The 23,458-nt window shown below is 44.9% G+C and overlaps 1 protein-coding gene across 10 annotated transcripts in view; it reads right to left on the bottom strand.

Moving 5' to 3' along the window:
- Window positions 1-23,458, bottom strand: part of GRAMD1B (GRAM domain containing 1B) — a 209,058-nt gene that overhangs the window by 49,105 nt on the left and 136,495 nt on the right. For 7 of the 10 annotated variants that reach the window (XR_013390914.1, XR_013390915.1, XM_077919744.1 and 4 more), the window contains 2 exons: window positions 12,969-13,179; window positions 2,457-2,477 (listed from right to left, as the gene is read on the bottom strand). Coding sequence is in view for 7 of the 10 variants with exons in the window: in XM_077919744.1 (XP_077775870.1) it covers window positions 2,457-2,477; window positions 12,969-13,179 (232 nt within the window). In the remaining 3 variants the exon portion in view is untranslated. Of the gene's footprint in view, window positions 1-2,456; window positions 2,478-12,968; window positions 13,180-21,194; window positions 21,542-23,458 lie in introns of those variants that run through there. The other 3 variants (XR_013390916.1, XM_077919745.1, XM_077919749.1) reach the window with 2 other exon arrangements.

The raw sequence follows: 23,458 nt of genomic DNA, 5'->3' as shown, positions 1-23,458 counted from the left end.
CAAACTGTGCAGTAATAAACTATTTTCAGGTGACTATACCCAAGAAGTGTGTGCATGCTATATGTGCACACAGAGTTCTTGTGGAATACTAAAATCAGTATGTTAACAGTTTTTCATGTCTTCCTTATTCCACTTAATTTTTTAAACTGCACCGGCAACATGCTACTAGAAAACACATGGAATATGTTTTCAGTATGTAAAATCAACATGTCATTTTTCCTCCCAGTTTTGTTAACCAAATATAAATCAAAGAAGCATGCTACATCAGATCTTAAAGGGTTTAGGGCTTTTTTTAAAAGCCCATATAATTGGGGGGGGGGGATCACCCCTCCTTCCTATCCAGCAGCCCTCTATTACAAAGGTGGAGCTCTAATTTTAGACAAAGTTTAGGTTCTGTAGACACCAACAGATCTCATTATTAAACTAAATTCTAAGGCTGAAAGATCCAAAGACAAATATTCCTTGGATTTGCTTCTGCTGAGACTACCTCCTGTACACCTTCTTCCCTCAGGAGACAGGTAACAAGCTTTAGGAGTTTGTTGCGTGGTACTGTACCCCCGTTCCACTGGAACCACTATCTCAAATTTCAAAACATTTTTCAGAAACTGTGCACACGTTCACATATCGACCTTGTAAATAAGCCCATAAAAGCTACTAGCCTGCAAAAAATGTTTACCAGCCAGTTGGGCTAGTAGCCTGTTTCCACAATGGCAGCTGCAAAAGAGAAGCCCCATCCTTCATGGCTGGCATGGAAACACAGACTTCTAGTCTCTTGACAGGCTAGTAAACAAACAAAGCCTTCTACCAAGCAAACTGGAGTGAATCGTCTCTCCTCCTCCAGCCCTCTCAGCTTGCTTGGGGTTCCTGGTTGCCTATGGCTATCTGGCAAGTTGTTAAAAATAGCCTGCCTTATACATATTTGCCTGTAATCAATAGATCAACCCATCTGCAATTTAGCAGACATTTTCTGGGACTCAAAACATGATCTTAGGCAGATAACGTTCGTAGCCAAGGCCTTGGGGCACAGATTTCTTCCCAATATGGCACTTGCGTCCACACAGAACATTGAGTGTCTGCTTTCAATAGCTTCCTCTGGTTTGGCATAAGGGATTATGAGTTTCAGAGAGCTGAGACTATACTGACATATTTTCAAGGCTGCCCCAGCTGCAGACCTAAGGCATCTTTGCATCATTCACATCACTCTGTGTCAGCATTGCATGGTCTTTAGTCAAGGGCACTGGAAAGAGGACTGGAAAAAGAGAGCATCTGGTTTTTATGGTGGGAGGAACCAATACTGAATGTCTGCATTTCTTTCCCTGCATCAGAGATTCTATGGTGATAATGGATGGGAAGGAATTAAGTGAGGCAGGGGAAACCTGTGGCCTTCCTTATGTTGGACCAACTTCCCCAGCCCCAGTCAGCAAAGCTAATGGTTAAGGATGATAGGAGCTATAGCTCAGAAGTGTCTGGAGGGTCACACATTCTCCACTACCCACTCCAAGGACGTTAAAGGTGGAAGGAAGCTGAAATACTGTACATCCCTAAAATCAGATATCAGAAAACCAAAATGGGGCATCTAGATTCTCAAGAGGATGAGGAAAGAGCATGTCAAATCTTATTAGCTTGGCATATATGCGGAGGAAGCCTGCCTCTGTGCCCTTAAAACAGGGGTGCCAAATCTGAAGCCCTGCACGTATCATTGGACTTCTGCTCTAGAAGGTCACAGGTTGCTGTTAGCCAACACTGTCTTAAAAAACATACACAAGCTCCAAATGGAAGCATAGAAGGGAGTATTCCCATCAGAGAATCTGTCCAGCAAGGGGTCAGACCACAATCCAGGAATATGGCCTGGAAACTCACAAAAAGCAGCACAGAAATATGTCTTGGCTAATTTACAGCCAGAGTTCTCCAGAAAAACAAATCAAGAGCTCATGGTACAAAGGAACTGATGTCCTTAGTGATGCCTATTTAATAACTTTGGGGCATGTCCACACAGAGCTCAATCTGAGGAGAGAGGAAGAATCAGAAGATTCTTCTTATGATAGGTACAAACAAGGAAGAGGGGAATGGCATCAGTCAGGGTATTGCAAATTCTAAAAGAAGAGGTCTTTTTCCCCCAGCCTCAAATTCCTCAAACCATTTTCATCTCTGCCATCTGGCTGCTCTGGTAACAAAAAACCACACCCTTTTCTAGGATCCAGCGGAAGTCACAATGAAGGCCAGGAGGAAATCCATGATGTGCAGGCCAGCACACGTACCTGCTCATCCACTAAAAAATCTTTCTTTATCAAGCCAATGCTCTTGCTGGCTCCAATATCTATCTGCCCCACATCCCCATTTCAGAATTCAAATGTCCGATGTAACTCTAAGACCTCTTCTCACCCATCCCACCTCTATCTCCTTCCCACCCTCCTTCCATGCATGCATCAAGGGATAAAGGAAGCTGAGATACTTACATTGTACCAACTCTGGCTTTTCTGTAAGGACAAAATAAAAATAAAAAAAGAATCAGTTAGTATGGAGGTTCTGGCACTAGGTGAAGAAAGGGGGAATTAAAGAGAAAGGATTATACCAAATTTTGGTAATGACCACTAAAACCAGACGAGGGAAATGTTAGAGACGACATGGAATGTGAAGGGTCCCAGAACACAATTTTTGGCACTTATCCCAAAATGGCCAAATTGTAACAAGCAGGAAATGAGCGTCCTCATTCATACTTGGTATGTCACTGCTAACCTGGAAATGCCAAGCAGTGATTGATTAGCAATCCTCCTGGGGCTTTCACATCAAATTCAAAACTGTACAATGGAAGACATGGAGGTGTAAGGAAAAATCAAGCCTGTAAAGCTAGAATTGCTGCTGTAATATAAATGCTCATCTAGGTAAAGTTTGGACACTTCTCTCTGTTTTATTTTTCTCATCAGCAAAATAAAGCAATGGTGGGTTCTTCCTTAAGAGCACACTTAGGGTTGCACCCAACGCTAGTCATACTCAAGAGTAAACCCACTGGAATTAATAGACATTAAGAGATCTGTTGATTTCAGTGGGTCTGCTCTGAGCAGAAATTAGCTGGATGCAAACCTTATGATGCCCACTTCTTTTAACAGGCCTGATCCTGTAATCCCTTACATTAACTACATCTGTATAAGCAGGTTCAAGCTGTGGAAGGTGGGGCTGGGGAGTATACAAGAAGCTGGACAGCACATCCACACTTTTAAATGCCCCTACAGACTCCGCCCACACCTGTCTGGTCCTCAACAAAGTATATACACAAAGTATCGAATGTGGTGACAGTAATAATAATGCAACAAAACAACAACACCACAAACTGGCTTATAAGTTTAAAACCAAATTTACTAGAATAATAACTAGAATAGAGATAGACCTGTAACCATTCAAGCAACAAACATACTAAGGTGCCATGTGCAAAACAAAGCCTGGAGATACTGTAAACATGGAGTCGATAAATGTACATGGAGTGGATAAAGTTGTACATTTATCCACTCCATGTTTACAGTATCTCCAGGCTTTGTTATAAGCCAGTTTGTAGTGTCGTTGTTTTGTTGCATTTTGGTCCTCAACAAATACACAGAGTCTGCACTTTTGCCAGCTTAAATGGCAGGACCTTCAGCACTGAATTTTCCACCATTCATTCATTCATTCATTCATTCATGACTTGATTGTGTCCTTTTATAGGTTCCTCAGCTGCAACAGAAAGGCCAACCAGCCCGATTCATAGTTTACTTTCAGCTGCTGCAGAAGAATAGACCATGAAGGTCACAATTTTCATGGCAGTCTGCTTGCATAAAGCATGGACCCTATGTGGTTCAGGTAATTTGCATCCACATGAAGATTAGCCTGCTCTAACTGAAATATGACATTACATTAGTTTTATGTGAACATTAGAATGAGTCTCTATTGAGTTAAAATATACCATCCTGGAGCCACAATTATTTTTTTTTTTCCTGCCATAAGCAATCGGGAGGAAACATAGTGAAAAGCTCACAAGGTGATGCAACAGTGGAAAAGGCACATTCAGTGCTAGGAATTATTAGGAAAGGGAATGAAAAGACATTAGGCTACAGTTTGGAAGCACTTGTGAACTTGGATCTGAGCCCAAATGCAAATGCAAAAGCAACAGCGGTTGCCAGGAGTGGGCTCACACAGCTCCTGCTGGTGCACCAACTGCATTATTTCCTTGGGATACAAGAGGGGGTCACAACGAAAGATGCTTTGGCTTCTTATCCCGTGAAGTGTTGCGAGCTGCTCTACACAGAGCCGCCATTAAAAGGCGTTCCCAAACTGCAGCTGGTCCAAAATGCCGAAGCTTGATGGGAGAAGGTTAGAGGGAGCATGTGACTCTCTCATTCCAATGAATACTGGCCTCCAGTCACTTTCATATACTGGCCTCCACTCACTTTCTATGGTCAATTCAAATTGGTGGTTTGACTTTTAAAGCCCTAAATCATGGGTAGGCAAACTAAGGCCAGGGGGCCAGATCCGGCCCAATCGCCTTCTAAATCCAGGCCACGGACGGTCCAAGAATCAGCGTGTTTTTACATGAGTAGAATGTGTCCTTTTATTTAAAATGGATCTAGGGGTTATTTGTGGGACATAGGAATTCATTCATTTCCCCCCCTCCCCAAATTATAGTCTGGCCCCCAGTGGCGTAGCGTGGGGGGTGCAGGGGGGGCCGGCCGCACCGGGCGCAACATCTGGGGTTAGGGCAAATCCACGGGTTAGGGGGTGCAAATCCACGGGTTAGGGGGCGCAAATTACTTGCCTTGCCCCGGGTGCTGACCACCCACGCTACGCCACTGCTGGCCCCCCACAAGATCTGAGGGACAGTGGACCAGCCCCCTGCTGAAAAAGTTTGCTGACCCCTGCTCTAAATGATATAGGACTGGGACACTTGAAAGACCATCTGCTTAGGTATTTAAGATCTCATTGGCACCTAGGGCTTTTTTAGTGGCTGCACCTTAACTCTTAATTTCTTCCTTTGGGAGCTTTCCCATGCTTTCTCTTTACTGACATGACCCCAAGGGTGTGTGTGTGTGTGTGTGTGTGTGTGTGTGTGTGTGTGTGTGTAGGGAAACAGGAACCTTTCCTTTTTAGCTGACTTTAATTGGATGTTTTTGCAGTTACACTCTCTCTCTCTCTCTCTCTCTCTCACACACACACACACACACACTAAATTGTAGTTTGAAGGACTTTGTTTGTAGTTGCCTTATTCTGGGGAAAGGGTGGGATATAAATGTTCTCAGTATTTATTTATTTTTTTAAGTAATAAGATTTTATGGTATGCCTACTGTTAGAATGCCACATATAGTGCTGACCAAAAAACAAATAAACCTGTAAAGTTGGGGAAGGAAGAGAAAGGGGCAACTAAAATGATAATGGAGGTTGAAATGGGTTCACTACAAGGAAAACCACGCAGCTATCTCTCTGTCCTGAGAGTGGAAGCAAAAACATGTGAAGGGGAGAAGAGTAAAGTCCAAAAGAGTTTAGCAGTCCCTGAGTCCCAGGGAAGTTCTTGGAAACACCTGCCAGAATTACTTTTGGACACAGAAGATGGAACTCAACATAGGGCAAAGCAGTGTATGCATGTGCAGAATGAGGTCCACTTATGAAAGAGGACTTTTCTCCTCCTCTCCTTCCCCTGTTTTGGTTTATCCTCCAAATGCCCAGAGCAAATTTAGAAGATGTTGGGGGGCATGCAAGGGGAGGAGAAGGAGAAAAGACCCATAGCATGAGCGGACCTCATTCTGCACACACAACTTTGTTGAATCTCACTCAGAGAACCTACCATACTACTCCCCTTCCACACAGTTATGTGGCTTTCTAATTCGATTCCAGACCCCTTGTTTTACATCATCATCATCACAAAAGGTGACAAAGTGACAGGCTAAAGGAAGAAATAGCAGAGAACCAGCAGGTAGGTAGGTAAGAAAGAAAACAAGACAGAGAGAGAGTCAAGTTCTTACTTTGATCAGGTTTAATCTGTCATACTGGAAAAAGAAAATCATGAAACATTAGAACGGAAAGAAAAGGAAACAGAAATATATAAGGGATTTTAGAGGGATAATAACACAGGGCAAAAGGAGGGGATGCAAACAAGTCACCTACAAAGCTATGCTGGCATATTACAGTAACAATGCAAAGCTATGCCACTCCACACAGGTCTACAGCTAGGCCTCCCAAAGGGAAGGTAGAAGCAGCTATCATGGCCACAAGCTGCAGAACCTCAACCCAGCTGCCTGTAACTGAGCAGACTGTAAAGGACAGGCGAGCTCTGCCTTGGGTAGAGCCACACCGGGTGTCCTCTACAGTTTTGCTGTGTGATTCAGAGATATCTCCTCCATTAACATGCTTCATTTGTGTACCACTTTGAGTGGCAAATTGGAGATTGGAGAGAAGGGAGTCAGCAAGGCTGGCAAGATCCAGGGTTCCTGTGTATTGCTTCCCTTTCATCGTACAATAACAAGTAGGAAAGTTGCCATCTCTAATAGACGTAGGAAAGCACAGTGCTCAGTGATCTCAAAAATATAGAGATGGGCTGGCACCTGTGTTCTCACACAGCAGCAGTGTACCCTCACAGCAACTTCAGCAGCAAATGACTTCATGTGGACATCGCTGTTGGCGCTGCCAGATCAAGTGCTTTGCTCCAGAAGAACAGGTGTAGTATTATGCCAGTATTGCTCTTCCACGACGGCAGGTGGTACTGATTCACAATAACTAACCTGGCTTAAACCGCTGAGACATCTTTAGGTATTTCTGATCGTGTAAACAAGCCCCCAAGTTAAGCCATGCCTAATTCTGCGCACTAGTTCATTTGCTTAGCATAGACACTTTTATGTGTTAGGCATGATATTGCCCTCATTGCTCAATTATAGCCAAAACAGAAGCCCACTTCTGATGAGGTTGCAATAGACCCACCCTGCCTGTTGGATACTTTTGGCCAAAGAGCCAGAGAGCACTCCTTTCGGTTACTAGGACAGTCTTCAGGACCAGCCATTATTCCTGGCAACAGAAGGGGCATGTAAGAAATAGCCAAGGCAGGTTTCTTACTCTCCCCTCTACTACGCACAGCTGCTGATTCCAGTTACCCTTTATCCTACCAGAACCATTGTGCTGTCACAGAAAGAGGGCGGAAGAGGCAGAGGATTAACCCAGAGGCAGTTTCATAACTATCTTCTAAGGCTTGTAGCAACCCAAGGCTGTCATTCTGGGCTGGCAAAATGGGTTGGGTGGGTCAGCCGACATGATAGTGGAAAGGGCAAAGGGAAAGCTCCTAGGAAGCCCCTATGGTTAGGGTCAGTCCTGCACCCAACAGATTACTTGGACCCAGAAGATCTATTCTCAAATCCTAGCAACTTGGCCAAGCACCTACTTCTCAGTTCCAGCTCTAAAACAATAAAAAGTAGCAGCTTTCCTGATCAATAATAACCAATTGCATAGTGCTTTGACAGGGCACAACAAACAAGGTTTAGTAGTGATATGGGCAGTATAATGAGTAAAGCACACGGGCTGAGGCAAAGCCACTGGGAGATCTGGACACAAAAGGATCAGGTGGCACTTTCCAGGGTGACACGTTTGGTGCCCCAACAATTCAAATTGAGAAACACAGCTCAGAGTTGCCGCATGAGGATGCAAGAGCCTGTTTCTGCACCATAAGGGACCATTACCTCTCCTCCACAACCTAAATTATTTTGAACACTGGGGGGAAAATTGCCCTTGAAATAAACACCACTCTGAATTGCTATGATTGTGTTTGTATGCTTTTGTTTTTTGGAGTAAGAAGGTTCTCTGAAGAAAAAAAGCCAATCTTTTTCCTGCACTAGGAAAGCAAGAATTCTCTGCTCTAAGAGCAAGGCAACAAGCACGTGTGCCTTAAAAATCTGATTTGCAGCCAGATTGGAAGGTGTGATTTGTAGTTGCATCTTAGATGCACGTTTAGGCATCTGACCTAACCCTCTCAAAAGATATATTCATCGGAGTTGCCTCAGAAAACACTTTTTCTTCAAACATATAGGAAATAAGGAGCACACTGCCCTGGGTGGCTGCATACACACTATCCATTTAAAAGCACATGGACTTCTGCAAAGAATCTTGGAAAGGGTAGTTTGCCCCTCACATAGCTTCAGTTCCCAGCACCTGTAGCAAACTACAATATTCTTTGGGAGAACTAATGTGCTTTAAATGTTGTAAATGGATGGTGTGTGAGCAGTCTGCGATTTCCAAGTGAGTACAGTACTGTATACATTTTGCCTTGAGGACATGTGCTAAGGAATGACAGCTGGGGGGCAGCTCCCTCTAACGGCAAAACTGTGTCATAGCAGCACATGAAATAAAAGGGCAAAGGTTGTAGAAAGGCAGGACCCACAAACGTCAAAAGTTACAAGTTCAAAATTGCCTCATCTCACTGAACCTAAACCCGTATCTTTGAAAAAGCAGAGCAAGTCTAAGTTGTGAAAGGAAAGAGGCAGGAGAGATGTGCAGCAAGACTTGGGAGGTAATGTTCTTATTGTCAACCTCGGACCCTTCTCAGCTACTCAAATTTATCTCAGATTCCTGACCCAAAGAGGGATTAAGAAACATGTCTAGGAAGAACTGTGACCGTGTGGACTGACTGTGGTTGATTATCAGTTAAAGATCTGGCTAGTTCAGATGACAACCTTGAGCTAGGTTAAGAACTTTGAGAACTTAAAGAAGAAAAGTCACTTTATCCAGGGACAGTTCACAAATATAATGGTGTCCTCCGACCTCTTTTTCTCAATGGTTGCCTGTTCCTGCTCAGGCTGCACAGAAAAATCATTTTGGTTCCTGAAATTCATTCTGATTGAGCAGATAAAATATAACTGATAGAATTCTGCAGGATGTGGTATTAAGTCCAATGATCCCCAGGAATGCACCTCCAGATGGTGGAAATTTCAAGCGCCATCCTGGCACCCTGGCATCTTCACATGGTCTCAAGTGGCTGAAAGCCAGGTACAAAATACAGCTGGCACTTGGCTAATTTCCAACACTGCCTGTGACCTCCTCTAGAGCTTTTAAAGGGCTGGAGTGTGTTCTGATGATACTCCTTTCTTGCCTGAATGGGGAGTGGTCTGTCTGGCCACACCCACTTTTGCTAAACCCACCAATTGGTACGCAGCCTACTTGTCACTGAAGTCAAAGTTCTGGTTCATGCATGCCCCTCAACCGCTTATTGATGTGGGAACCCCCACGCCTCCATTATACGTGAAGCAATGTGCAGATCTGACTCATACAGCTATATGCACATAGACCCATTTCGTGCTATACGTCCTCAAAATAATAGTGGAGGATTGGGTGAAATAGAGGAGGATTGGGTGAAGCAAACCTATAGCAGCACACCTGTGGTCCTGAAACCAGTAGCTTATTTTCCTGTATGGAACAGACAAGCACCCCTGTTGCTCCACTGCACACGAAAAAGGGTCAACAGCTGAGCGAGGTTGAGATTGACAAAGATTGGAACATTATAGCAGGCTTGACAAGATATGGTTCTACCGGTGTCCTGTCCCCCCCCCAAAAAAAAACAACCACCCAGAAACGTCTCTGGCACCCCTCTATGGAATATCAACTCCAAAAGAAAACATAAACTTGAAAATTATCTTTCGTAGGCTGCATTCACACGGCAGTTTATTCCCTTTTCACAACTTTTCCCTAACTGTTAAGTTCCACATTGCATCTGAGCTTTCACGTGAGCTAAAGGCCATTTCAAGAACTATATTCTGCAAGTTTAGGGCTCGTTTCCATGTTATTTGCTTCTGGGAGGGGGTGGGAATCCATTTGCAAACAATATGGAACTGAGTGCTACACGTGCGCTAAATTGCACCATAGTTCTGGACGTGGATTGTTGCATGTTTGATCTCTGCGTGGGACAGCTGCATATTCCTGTATTGCAGGGTCCCTTCCAACTCATGATCTATGAAGTATCTAAAAGCTCAAATATAATGTGGAAATTAACACAGAGAAAAGTGAGGAAAGCAGAAGAAACTGTCACATGAATGCAGCCCATGAATTCCCAGGCTTGCATAGGGGCACACAATCAGCATATCACTTGGGTGGGGAGGTGGTTGTGTGGGTAAAAGCTGGATTTCTTTGAAGTCACTGGGTCATGAATCTTTATTCCAAGCAGAGGCACAGAAGAGGCAAAGTATTTTTCTAGGTGGGCAAGCTATGTCCCACATGTTAAGATCTCTGAATGAAAAATAACACTCAATGCTCAATGCTGAGTCCAGCAATTGGCAGGAGGAGGAGGGAAGGTAAGTAGAGGGTTCAAGTTCCACCCCTGGTTCCAAATATGGTGAGCTATGCCATAGGGACCCAGAATATTTGAAAAACATACAAGAGCTGATAGGTCAGTTTAAGTGTCCTGCTGGGACCTATGGGAATCTCAGGGTTCCACTGGATTTTTAAAATCAGCTCACGGGTATCAAGGTGCCTGGGTAAATGAGCCTTCATATCCAGTGGCCGCCGCAACATCACAGGCCAGCCTCTGAAAAATTATGACGCAAGGTTTATGTAGGAGTCTCCATGAACTGCTAGGAACTTCAAGGAAAACCCAGCTGAAAGGCTCAAAAGTAAAGGGGTGTAGCTACCGACATTCCCACAGAGATACTTGGGAGGATGTCTTAAAGGGGGAGGGAAGGATTTCACAACAGCACACAGGTGGTTCCCGAGAACCAAAGATCAATTCTATAGCAGGGTAGCAGAGATTAGAAAGAAGGCTTACTTTGGAGAGGCGCTTGTGTGACTTAAAAGGAAAGAAAAAAAAGAAAGATGCAGAAAAAAAGCATGCAGGAAAGGAAATAAATGAAGTTATACACACAATTCAGGAGAAGCAAACTCAAAACAAACAGGAAATGCACCCTCTTCCCTTTCAGAGTTCAGAAAGACATATTTAAACTATGGAACTCGCTCCTGCAGGAGGCAGGAATGGCCACCAACTTGGGTGCCTTTAAAAGAGTATCAAGACAAATTCATGGAGGAAAGGGCTATTGATGGCTACCAACCACAACGGCTAAGATCTGCCTCTGCAGTTGGAGGAAGCAATGCTTTTGGGTACCAGTCTCTGGAAACCGCAGGAAGGGAGACTGTTCTTGTGCTTGTGTCCTGCTTATGGGTTTCCCCTTTGCGGCATCTGGGTCACTGGCCTGATCCAGCAGAGCTCTTTTTATGTCATGTTTTCTGACCGGTGGGTCCCTTCGCTATGGTCAGGCACAACAGAGCAGCAGCAGGAAAGCCAGCTTCCACAGACAACAAAGTTTTCTCTCTCCCTTGAAAGGTCTCCATTTGGAGGGGAAAGGAATTTGGGTTCTGGGCAAAGCAATGAACCCAAGGCTGTCTGCTGAGCCCCCAACAGCAGCCATCAAGGATAATGGAGGAAGGTGGGCTTCTTTAGAAACTGATGACTCCGCTATGAACAAACTACCAGCTTGTTCCACACAGCCCGATACTCGAAAAACAGACAGCTGTCTGGCACTTCATCTTTGCAAATTAAATCCCCACAGGCATATTTTCCTCCAGCAGGAACTTTCAACTACCTGCTGCAATATCCTGCTCTGTTCATTCAAGGCATGCCGATCTGGGTTTTTATAAGGCCTCACTGACTGAAGCAATAAAGAGCTAGAAATAATTAAAATTAAGGTGTGTGTTTGGGGAGGGAGGGGGCTCAGCAGCTGGAACCTTAAGATAGGTATCTGTTCTTTTCACACATGTTGCTTATAATAAAAAGAACACCTCTCAGGAGCAGGAGCTGTCTTATAAATCCTGCCACATTCTTGATTGAATATCTGTCTTCGGGTGACAGAAAATGAGCTTTTTATGCAGAGTGTGGGCCAGGCAATCCAGAACCAGTGTGGTGTTTGCAGCCTACAGAAGCTGTAGTAAGCCTGATATGAATTAGGAATAACCATGATGTGAATCTGACTACCAGACTGCCGAAGAGTCCAGGGAAGAGCAGTGTGGTATTAGTTCTTGAGCTATGCTGTGACTTCTTGGTGGAGACTTGATTTTCAGAAATGACACCTCCACAGACTTCCAAACTTTCTACAGTGCGTAGCTAGCTTATAGAACTCACTAGCAAAAGGTGTAGCGGTAGCCACCAACTTAAATGTGTTTTAAAAGGAATTAAGACAAATTCATGGAGGGTAAGGCTTCTAGTTATGAGGACTGTATGGTACATCCAAGAACAGAGGCACTCTGCCTCTGAATACTAGTTACAGAGGAACATCAGTGAGAAAGGGCTATTTCTTTCATTTCTGATTTGGGGTTTCACATAGCCATCTGGCTGACCACTATGGGACATAGGACGTTGAATTGGATAGACCCAACAGGGAACTTCTTATGCTCTTAACATTCAAAGAACCCTTTCAAAATGTACCCTTTTTTTTTGCAAAGAGAACCTCTACATGTTGCAGATGTTTCTAGAACTCACAACCAAGTTCATACAAACTGCTGGCCAGGCTAGGCGAGTATCATTCACTATAATGTCCTTTGACCCTTTTTAATTTGTGGTTCAGAAAAGCTGTGCAATCTAGCTAACAAACCTAATGATTCCTATATTCAAAAGTCCTGGAACTCACGTCGATATTGGGGACCTTAGTAGTTTTAAAACATTAGTCCATGACTACTATTAAAAGTTTGTCAGGGCCACAAATTTATGTGTGTGTGTGCGCGCATGGATATTTGATAGTAGGAAGACAACTAAGAAAACTGTCAAATGAGCCCTACTCAAGCGCCAACCAGTTTGGTTTGGTTTCTATCAGAGGGCAAAGTTAGGATCTAGTTGAAGTGAGTCAACAAAAATAATTGGGAAGCAGGTGTAAAGAGGAAGGATGCAAGTGGTCATTCTCCCCATACTATACAATATCAGTACACAACAGAGAGAGAGAGAGAGAGAGAGAGAGAGAGAGAGAGCGCAAACTATTCGTGAACAGACTCACCTTGGAATTCTTGGCCCCGCTACGACCCGACTGAGAGGAACAGCTACGTTGCACGCCTTGTTCTGGCGTGGAAGGGGATTTGTCTGAAGAGTGGTCTGAGCCTTTCTCCACCATGGTGTCTCCTTGGGGGTCCTGTGGCGTTGGAGACCGGGAGCGTTTGCGCAGGATAGGGGAGCAAGCAGGACTGCTGCGATTTGAGTTACTGGCAGTGCTGAAGGGGGAGGAAAGGAGAGCCAAGTCAATAATATGGCAAAGCACAGATATAAGCATGGTGTCTGCAACGTGCCACCTGGGGGCTCTAAAAGGAACACAGAGACAGGAGCTATCAGATGTGGCTTCTGGAAGGAGAGCCTCCATCCTCTTCCTCAGAGGCAGAGGACCTGTGGGTCTCCATGAATTGTAGTACAACAACTTCATCTTCCTTGACCATTGGCCATGCTCACAGAGGCTCATGGGAACTGGAGTTCAGCAACATATAGAGGGCCACGGGTTCCCCACCTCTAGTCTACAACTGCCCCCCCCCAAAAAAAACACCCTCAGGGTTTCCTAAAGTAGGGTGTCTAACCACATGAGTCCAAGAAGTAAAAAAGGGGAGGTGGTGGTGAGAAGTTGCAGTTATCAACATCACCACTTAAGGGTGGCCAAACCACATTCATCAACTATGTACTTTATCGCTTTTGTGTGACATTAGTGATGTGCAAACTCACTTCAGTGATGGGGTGGGTGGGTGTGATATATATATATAGATGTGTGTGTGTGTGTGTGTGTGTGTGTGTGTGTGTGTGGATGACTTCTATTACTTTTTTTGCAACTGGCAAAATGTATTGTAAGTTTACAAAACTGCTCTTTGTAAACAAATGCAAATGCAACAAAGTGGCAGTTATAAATGATAACATGCTGACATTTTGTTTTTAATGTATTTTATGGACATCTTTTCGGTTGGAATATCTGCAATTATTTACTTCATTTTAGTTCAGTGTTGGGGGGTGCTCTTCTTGGCATTCTCAATGCTTCAGCTCTGTTCATCATTTCATTCTCCAGGCACGTGTTTGAAATCTGACCAACCAAATGCAGGTCTGGGAAATGACAGAAATCCTTTGGCAAATCGCTTTTTGCATGAATCTTCTGGCTACTTTATGGTAGGAAGCCTCACTGAAAACAGTCCCAGTCCCACGAAACTGAGCTGGTTTACATTGCTGCTCATTAACTGAAGGTTATAGTGTGAACTGGTGATTGTTCATGTTGTACCAAAGACAGGACTTCAGCGTGAGCCATTTCTACATGGCATGTGGTGCTTCCATTGCAGCCCTAGGCAGTTCCTTAGCTTTCTTTCCCTCCCCTAATATACTCCCTTCCTTGTCTTCTTTCATCCTCATGCTAGTCCTGTAAGGTAGAGGCCAAAAGATCAACTTTAACAATGCCATATGGTTTCCTCCATGTCCAAGTATGTATTAAAACCCACATCTCCTATTCTGGTTTTCAGGGATCTTATTGAACACCATCTGCTGCAGTATTTGGTATTTTCATCAATGAATTAACAGAGATTTGCCCTTCAATACAAACTCTCCAAAGGTTGTGCGTGGCACAGTCATTACAGATATCGTGTCCTGCAGAGTGGAGACCAACCAGACAACTGGAAAACATAACTGCTGCTCTAAGAAGCCGGTGTGCCCTGACAAGTAGTATTCCCTGTTTTGATAAAGGTAAGAAGGAAGAGAGATTTAGGGACATAAGAAGAGCCTGGATTAGGCTAATGGCCCATTAGTCCAGCATCCTGTTCTCATAGTGGCCAACCAGGTGCTTGTGGAAAAGATTCCTGCATTGCAGGGGCTGGACTAGATGTCCCTTATGGTCCCTTCCAACTCTACAATTCTATGATTCTATGGAACCTCCACATTTTTAGAGGCAGTGTTTTTCCACTATATATCAGTAGTAAGGTTGCTGGAAGCAACACAAGATTCATGATTTTCTGACAAATGATCTAATATTCTTACCCATCAGTGGAAAAGTTTCACAGCAGTTTATGACACATGAATATCAAGTTTTCTGCTGGACAACAGAAGAGAGCAAGAACACTTTTTGGCATGTGTGACAATTCTGATTTGCCTCCTTTCTCAATCCCCACCCCAAATCTTTCAAAAACCTTTGCTGTTCCTGTTCAATCCCAGAGTTTTGAATCTGACCCAAGAACAGCCATGACAAGTGCCTTCTGTTGTTCCCATAGTAACCAGGGTTTGCAAAGGAACCAGGAATCCAGGCTTGAAATGACAAAACAGCTTGACCCACTTTAGAAAAAATATATATATAATAAAACTTTATTAAACTAACTGGCCAAAGGCTGTTGAAAACCCCAGATGACCCCTCTAAGCAATCTGGATAAGTTTGTTGGAAACACAACACCGCAATAGATACACAACATACAAGTTTATGAGAACAACTTTAGGCTGCAGGACTAGTGGCAAAAACGAATGATTGCAACTCGTGTGTGTGTGATCCTGGACATCGCGATTGCAGTAGAAAGCTTGAAAACTGCAGGAGTTTTAGAGCCTTTTGTCTTCTACTGCTGCATGAATATAGTTTTCATTCAAATGCTACAGTTCTGCCAGGGAATAAGGGAATGAGGCTATTAACAGTATAATATTTGAAACATTTGTCTTCAGGATTTCAAAAGGTTTCTTAGCAAGGCTGTTAATACTGGATATCACAATATATTGTTCCACCAGCCAAAAATATACATTTGGTGGATATACACCAGTAGTAAGTAAATAGCAGCCACTCAAACAAAGTCAGAAAACAGTAGGGTTCCTGCGACGATTCACTAGATTTAAATCCCAATGTAGATATTGTATTCCCACTGGTGAGTTTAAATAACCTGGACTCTCTTCTCTAATACTAGCAGACTAGTCAATCAACTGCTTACTATTTGACCATCAGATATTGTTAAATATTTCCAAGAGTGCTGTATGGAGGACAGCCTACTTTTTACCAGTTCATTAGGGTGCCACTCATTAGCCAGGGAAAGAGGGCAGCTTGCTCCTGAGCCCTGCAGCGGTAAGAGGCAATCCTTGCAGCATAGCAAAGCTTCTCCCACGGTCTACCTGCTATACCTGCAAGGCATCAAGCAGTCTTGAAGAATATAAGAAGAGCCCTGCTGGATCAGGGCGATGGCTCATCTAGTCCAGCATCCTGTTCTCACAGTGCCCAACCAGATGCCTGGTAGAAGCCTGCAAACTGGTCATATGTGCAGCAGCACTCTCATGTCCTGTGGCTTCCAGAAACTGGCATTCAGAGACATTATGCCTCTGACAGTTGATGTAGAACACAGCCATTGTAGCCACTGATAGCCTTGCCCTTCATGAATTGGTCCAATCCTCTTTTAAAGTCATCCAACTTGGTATAATAATAATAATTTATAATTTATACCCTGCCCATCTGGCTAGGTTTCCCCAGCCACTCTGGGCAGCTCCCAAGAGAATATTAAAACACAATAAACATCAAACATTTAAAAACTTCCCTAAATAGGGCTGCCTTCAGATGTCTTCTGAAAGTCAGACAATTGTTTATTTCCTTGACATCTGATGGGAGGGTGGTCCACAGGGTGGGCACCACTACCGAGAAGGCCCTTTGCCTGGTTCCCTGTAACCTCACTTCTTGCAGTGAGGGACCCTCCAGAAGGCCCTCGGAGCTGGACCTCAGTGTCCGGGCTGAACGAAGGGGGTGGAGACGCTCCTTCAGGGATACTGGGAGCCACCACAGCCTCCTGTGGGAATGAGTTTCATAGTTGTACAAAGACGTGCTTTCTGTTGTCTCTCCTGAATATTCCAACATTCAGCTTCATCAGGAGAAAAGGTTTTCTCTAGCCACTTGATCCATGTCGTACTTTAACTTTATAAACTTCTATCACGTCACCTCTCACTTGTCTTTCCTCTAAATTATGGCAGGTGACACAGCCAAATTTCATTTCACATTCAAATCCTCCAACAAATTCTTCAATTGCCTCACGGACAATTTCATTTCCCAGAAGGTGGAAGAAGCAACTAGGGAAATCATCTATCTTGGACCTGGTCCTCACAAACAGGGAGGAATTTATTGACGAAGTGGAAGTACTGGGAAACTTGGGAGCAAGTGATCATGTCTTCCTGGGTTTCAGGATACAGAGGGAAGGGAAAGCTGAGTATAGTCAGACATGCACTCTGGACTTTAAGGACAAGTTCAAACAGTTTAAGGAACAACTGGGTGAGATCCCAGAGTCAGAAATACTAAAAGAGAAAAGAGTCCAAGATAGGGTTTTCTTTAAGGTGAAATACTGAAGGCCCAAATGCAGACAAGAAAGAAAAATGGGAGGCATCTAAAGAAACCAGTATGGCTGCAAAAGGAGCTTATAGATGAGCTGAGATTTAATAAGGGCATCTATAAGAAATGCAAGAAATGGAAAATCACAAAGGAGTATACAAGAGTAGCCAACAGTTGCAGGGTGAATGTCAAGGGGGCTAAAGCTTAGAATGAGCTCAGCCTTGCAAAGAGGTTAAAAACACTAAAAGGATTTATTTTGCCTTAGATCAGGGTTTCCCAAACTTGGGTCTCCAGCTGTTGCTGGACTACAACTCCCATCATCTCTAGCTAGCAGGACCAGTGGTCAAGGATGATGGGAATTGTAGTCCAAAAAAAAAAAGTGGAGACCCAAGTTTGGGAAACCCTGCTTTAGATAAAAGTGGTAGAAACTTCCCAATAAGAATGTGGAGTCTGCTGAAAGGGTCTCTGAAAATACGATAGCAGTTTTTAGCTACAGTATTGAAAGTAAGCACGGTGTTATTTCTGCAGCACATACTTCTTGCCTCTTTAAAAGGACAGGAAGTAAATGATCCCAAGTTGAAAACTGCACACATCTGTATATAAACTCTCTCAGAATATCCTCCTTTCCTGCTGCAACAATTAGTGCATCTATGATCAATATAGCAATAGCTCTCTGTTTCCAGGTGCACTATACTGCTCCCAGAAGGTAACTCAAAATTAGTAAGGAAATAAGTCTTGTTAGACTAATGACTGTTGGCATAAAGAGCATGCAAACTGATATCACTTCCTAAGCACCAGTCAGTATTAGAAACTGAGATATGAAAGCTAGGAACTAAATGGTACTTTAAACCTAGGTTATGGCTGCAACAACAGAATGTCTAGACACAGGTTTTTTATAACAAGAATACAGTACAAAGCTGAAAATGAATGAACTGCAGCTAAAATATTATGTTAATTTTTCACGTGCTCTAGTCCTTCACCTGCCCCACCCCCAATATTCTTAAGAGGGTTTCTTCTCCAGTCTTCAAACAGTAGCTGGAAGTGGGGAGGGAAGAAAAAGGTCTTCCTTTCCTTCCACTCTGCAGTTTTAATCTGAAGTCTTGGGCCAGAGCTCAGAAACTGCTCGCGCTAATGAAATTCCCTGTCGCAAAATGCGCCTAGAAGAATGGGAGTTTCAAACACTGGCATCAGTTCTTAATGAATGATGCAACCCAAAAGCATCCCTATTTCTACATACAGTGGTACCTCGGGTTAAGTACTTAATTCATTCCGGAGGTCCGTACTTAACCTGAAACTGTTCTTAACCTGAAGCACCACTTTAGCTAGTGGGGCCTCCCGCTGCCGCCATGCGATTTCTGTTCTCACCCTGAAGCAAAGTTCTTAACCTGAAGCACTTTTCTGGGTTAGCGGAGTCTGTAACCTGAAGCGTATGTAACCTGAAGCGTATGTAACCCGAGGTACCACTGTATCAAGAAAGCTCTGCATTTCATGTTCTGCAACTCCTGGTAAAACTAGCTTGCACTTTGGAGATAATTTCCTCTTTTGCAATTTTCAATACATTAATATGGGGTCTTGGATTCATAACGATAGCATATACCTAACAGGATCAGCTGGGATATTTGAAGACATTACCGAGCCGGGGAGGGGGGGCGGAGCTTATAAATATTAGCCAGAGGTGGAATCCCACTGCAGCTTGAGATAATTTGACTCACAACTCATCAGAACTCAAAACTGTATTTCAAAATATCTGCGTAAAACAACAGCCTAGTTTTATTGCCTCCAACAGCTCTCAATTTCTTGGGGAACTGGCCTGTCTTTGAGCCAGCTTGCCATGACAGCTACGCAGTGGTAACAGCTTGTACAGACAGCAATGGAACAGACAGCCAAATCCTTTTTTCTTTTTGCAGCATGTAATGTTTATGAGTTTCCTGAGGACACTCTCATGTATGTTGGAGGGTGTTACATCCTGCTAGGGATAGGGTGTGGATGGCAGGAGAGAGATTGTATTTCCCGGAGCAGGCAGATGCAGCAAGCATCTGACAACATCTACCTGCAGTTCAACATGGATCAACTTTCACAGGCTAAAAGAAGACACGGTGATCTTCAGTGTTGAGCAAGCGGGATCAACTCCATTTACTTTGCAGGGGTTATCCGACACTCCTTTCATTTACTATCCTGCTTCTCTCCCACCTCACTCCCCTGCCTGTCCCTCCAGTCTCTGCAGCCTTTGCTATTCCTCTGCATTCACCAAGCCAAACCTACATAACCTTAAACTAATACGACTGTAAATACTAACTATGTTTCAGGCTATTGAAGGTCGGCAAGGAGCGATGCAGGCGCAAAGTATGTCCCACTTGCACCATGGCATATTCTCACCCTCATTCAGTCGTGGTGGTGGTTCCCAGCTGAGTATACTGGTTGGAGTGTCAAACTAGGACCTGCCAGGGCTCACACCCCCACTCAGCCATGCAGCTTCCTGGGTGTCCTTGAGCCAGTCACTGCCTCTCAGCCTAACCTACCTCACAGGGTTGTTGTGGGGATTAAATGAGGTGGAAAGCCATGTATGCCACCTCAAGCTCCCTGGAGGATAAGGTCATAGAATCATAGAGGTGCGAGAGACATCAAGTCCAAACCCTCGCATTGCAGGTGGATTAGAAATGCAGTTAATAAGTACATAAAGTACAAAAGGAGGCTTCTCTAGACTGCCTTTACAGCCTAAGGATCTCTTTATTAATAGAAAACAACAAAACAAAAAGTTATCCTGAAATTTAACATGAAATACCGGGACTCTTAATTTCCTCCCACAGGGCTGAAACCACATCCCCAGAAGACACTCCCATCTCCCTTGAGCAGAGATTTATTATTTACTCCTGGTGCAGCTACAATTGCAGAAAGGGGTGTGTGCAGCAAAGTCTTTCCCGCATGTGCTCATTTCTAGGAAGAAGATGACAACGACAAAAAAAAAAAAAGGCAAGCAGATGAAGCGAGAGCGGAGGGGGCGGAATGACACAGGCACACACCTTCACCGCCCATCTTCCTCCCTGTCCTTAACCATCTCAGACAGTCCCCTTCATCATCATCACTAACACCCGCCTCCAGCACTGCAAGCCGTGAAAGGAGATGGTGTGTCAGACTCTCATAGCCAGCCCCCTTTGTCTCCTCCTGTCATCTTTGGAAGAAATATACCCTAGGCAAAAAGGGGGAAAGTGGTGTGTGTGAGAGAGAGCAGGATTGGGGGTGGGTGGACAACAGGGAGCTCACAGCCAGGGAGCACATGGGCACACAAGCGCACACAGAGCAGACCCAACTGCTGCTGCATGACGCACTGAGAAATCAACCAAATCTCCACCTTCAACCCCCTTTTCTCTCTTTCTCCTCTGTTCAAAAGGCTGCAAAACACCAGGAGCATATTGCCTGTCTCTTCTTCCCAGAAGCAAAGCAGGGAGGCAGAAAGACCACAGAAATCACTGCTTCACTCTTCAATTGCAAAGAGTGTGTGATGGTGGCGGCTGCAGAGGATGGATGGAGGGGGGGACTGAACCCTACAACCCCAACCAAAGAAGAGATGGGGGGGGAGAGAAGAGGCATCTCTGCAACATGATGTCACACTGGCTGCTTTCATGCTCAGCCTTCCGCCGCACACTCCCCCCCATCCCCAGCAGAGAACAGAAGCAGCAGCCGGCGCCACCAACATGGACTCCGGATTTATTCAAGCAGGGAACCGTATGCCTCTGGCACCAATCTTTCTCTCTCTCTCTTTCTCTCTCCCTCCGCACAGAAAGTCCCCGACATAAACATGTACAAAAATGACCCGCGGTGGCGCACATGGGCAACTAGATCGCTCAGAGGGCAAGAAAGAGAGACGGACGGACGGACAGAGAGAGGCAGGCAGGCAGAGAGCGACTGGAGGAAAGAGCAGAGCGCGCCACTAACCTGGTAGCCATTAGGGACTAGTAGCATACAGTGGAGCAGCTGGGAGTTCATTCATTCATGCAGTTGGGCGGTGGGGGTTGGGGGCAGAGAGGGGGGTGGGCCAGTGAGGAGGTGAAAGGGCCGTGCCCCTCCCGGACCATCTTGAAAGCCCTTCTTCCTCACCCCCCCTCAAGGAAGGGGGGGCTTACTCCAGAAGGGAGCCCCCTCTCTCTGCAGCGCGCCAGAGCTGCGTGTGCCCAGCCATAGCCGGTCCTCGCCTACGGCCGCCCCTTTGCACCCCCCTCAAGACTTTTGCCAGCTTGTGCCGCCGTCTCCCTCCTGCTTGTTCCCTTCTCTCTCTCTCGCACACACACACACGCACGCGCACACACACACACACACAGGCAGCAGCACAGGCGCGCACACACTGGCGCACACAGGGAGCGCTTGCTCGCTGCCTGTTTACATAATGCAACCCTATGGTGCAGTCGCGCCGTCCTCAATTATGCACGCCTGCTCTGCACGGGGCTGGCCAGGGGTTCCGGTTTTAGCGGTTCCCTCTCGGGTCCGGAGGAGTTAAACCGGGCGGGGGCGGCGGCAAACGAGAGGACGACTTCAGCACCATGCGCATTTCAGCACAACCGTTGCAAGATCTTGCCGTTCACTTGCAGCAGGGTAGGGAATTCAAAAGTGGCACAGGATGATTTTTCTCGGAATTCTGCATCCCAGCAGTGGTATATTTCACCAGGGGATAAATAAGCTCTTACCCTGGCCAGAAGAACTCTCCTTTTAAAAAATTCAGTAAGGGGGGGGGGGGGGAATGCTCTACTTCAAACGCTAAGGGCTTCCCAAGCACCTTCTGTGCTCTCCGACCTTAAATTGATGAGCGCTGCCATGCTTTGTGTGAACAACACAAGTGTAACACCAGCATATAAACAATGACTGCCATTTAAACCGTAAACACAACATGTCCTCAAATACCTGAGGATGGCCACTTTCACGCCAAACATTTAAAGCACTGTGATACACTTCAATCAGCGATTGATTCCCCTAAATAATTCTGGGAGCTGTGGTTTGTTACGGGTGCTGAGAATTGTTAGGAGACACTTGTTTCCCTTGTAGAGCTACAATTCTCCGAGTGATTTACAAATCAGTCCCTTGGGGAACTCTGGGAATTGTAGCGCTGTGAGGGGAATAGGGGGGAAAGATCAGGATCCTAAACAAGCTACTCTTCCCAGGATTCTTTGGGGAAGCCATGACTTTTTCAAGTGGCTTCATTGTGCTTTAAAAGTATGGTGTGAATGTGGCCAATATAAGGATGGTTGTCATCCATTTGCACTTTGCTTGCTTACTCACTGCTAACATCATTCTAACCACAACAAATATAACTGCTGTGGAAGGCATGGAGGAACCCTTAACATGTACACCTACAGAATAAAAACATGTTACACACTCACACCAGGAACCAGAATCTGAAGAATACTGATGGAAATGTCTTGAGTTCAAAAGGCATTACAGTGGTACCCTTGGTTACGTACTTAATTCGTTCCGGAGGTACGTTCTTAACCTGAAACTGTTCTTAACCTGAAGCACCACTTTAGCTAATGGGGCCTCCTGCTGCTGCCGCGCCGCTGGAACACGATTTCTGTTCTCATCCTGAAGCAAAGTTCTTAACCTGAGGTACTATTTCTGGGTTAGCGGAGTCTGTAACCTGAGGCGTATGTAACCTGAGGTACCACTGTACATTGTGAGCGACAAATAAATCCTAACCATCACTACCTCCAGATGCAATATTTTAAAGATAGGGCTACCATCTATCTCTTTCCAGACCTGGGCATTGCTCAGTTCTTGCTATCTACCCTGCAGAGAAATGTCCTGACACACATTTGTTGTCTGGTTAGCAGGAAACCACCAGCCGTAGCAGGAGACATTAACTGAAATTATAGCAGCACCATGTGCCAAATTCACAGTTACAAGTTCGGCATGATTCTGGACTAGAGGGAAGAAATAGCAAACCCTGCAGGAGGACAAGCAATGACAGCCCTGAAGATGCTGGTTCCATTTTCCATCTCATCTTTCCTCCAAGGAGCTCAGGGTGGGGTACATGGTTCCCTCCCAATTCTTCCTCACAACAATCCTGTGAGGTAGGTAAGGTTGAGATGCAATGGCTGGCCCAAGGACACCCAATGTGTGACTGAATGGGGATTCGAACCCCAGAATCCGAGGTCCTAGTCAAACGTTCTTAACCAGCCCACCACACAGAATTCATGGCAAACACAGATCTG

This window comes from Podarcis muralis, chromosome 15 (assembly GCF_964188315.1).
Source record: "Podarcis muralis chromosome 15, rPodMur119.hap1.1, whole genome shotgun sequence".
Taxonomy (NCBI): domain Eukaryota; kingdom Metazoa; phylum Chordata; class Lepidosauria; order Squamata; family Lacertidae; genus Podarcis; species Podarcis muralis.
This window is presented reverse-complemented; position numbering and strand designations above follow the sequence as displayed.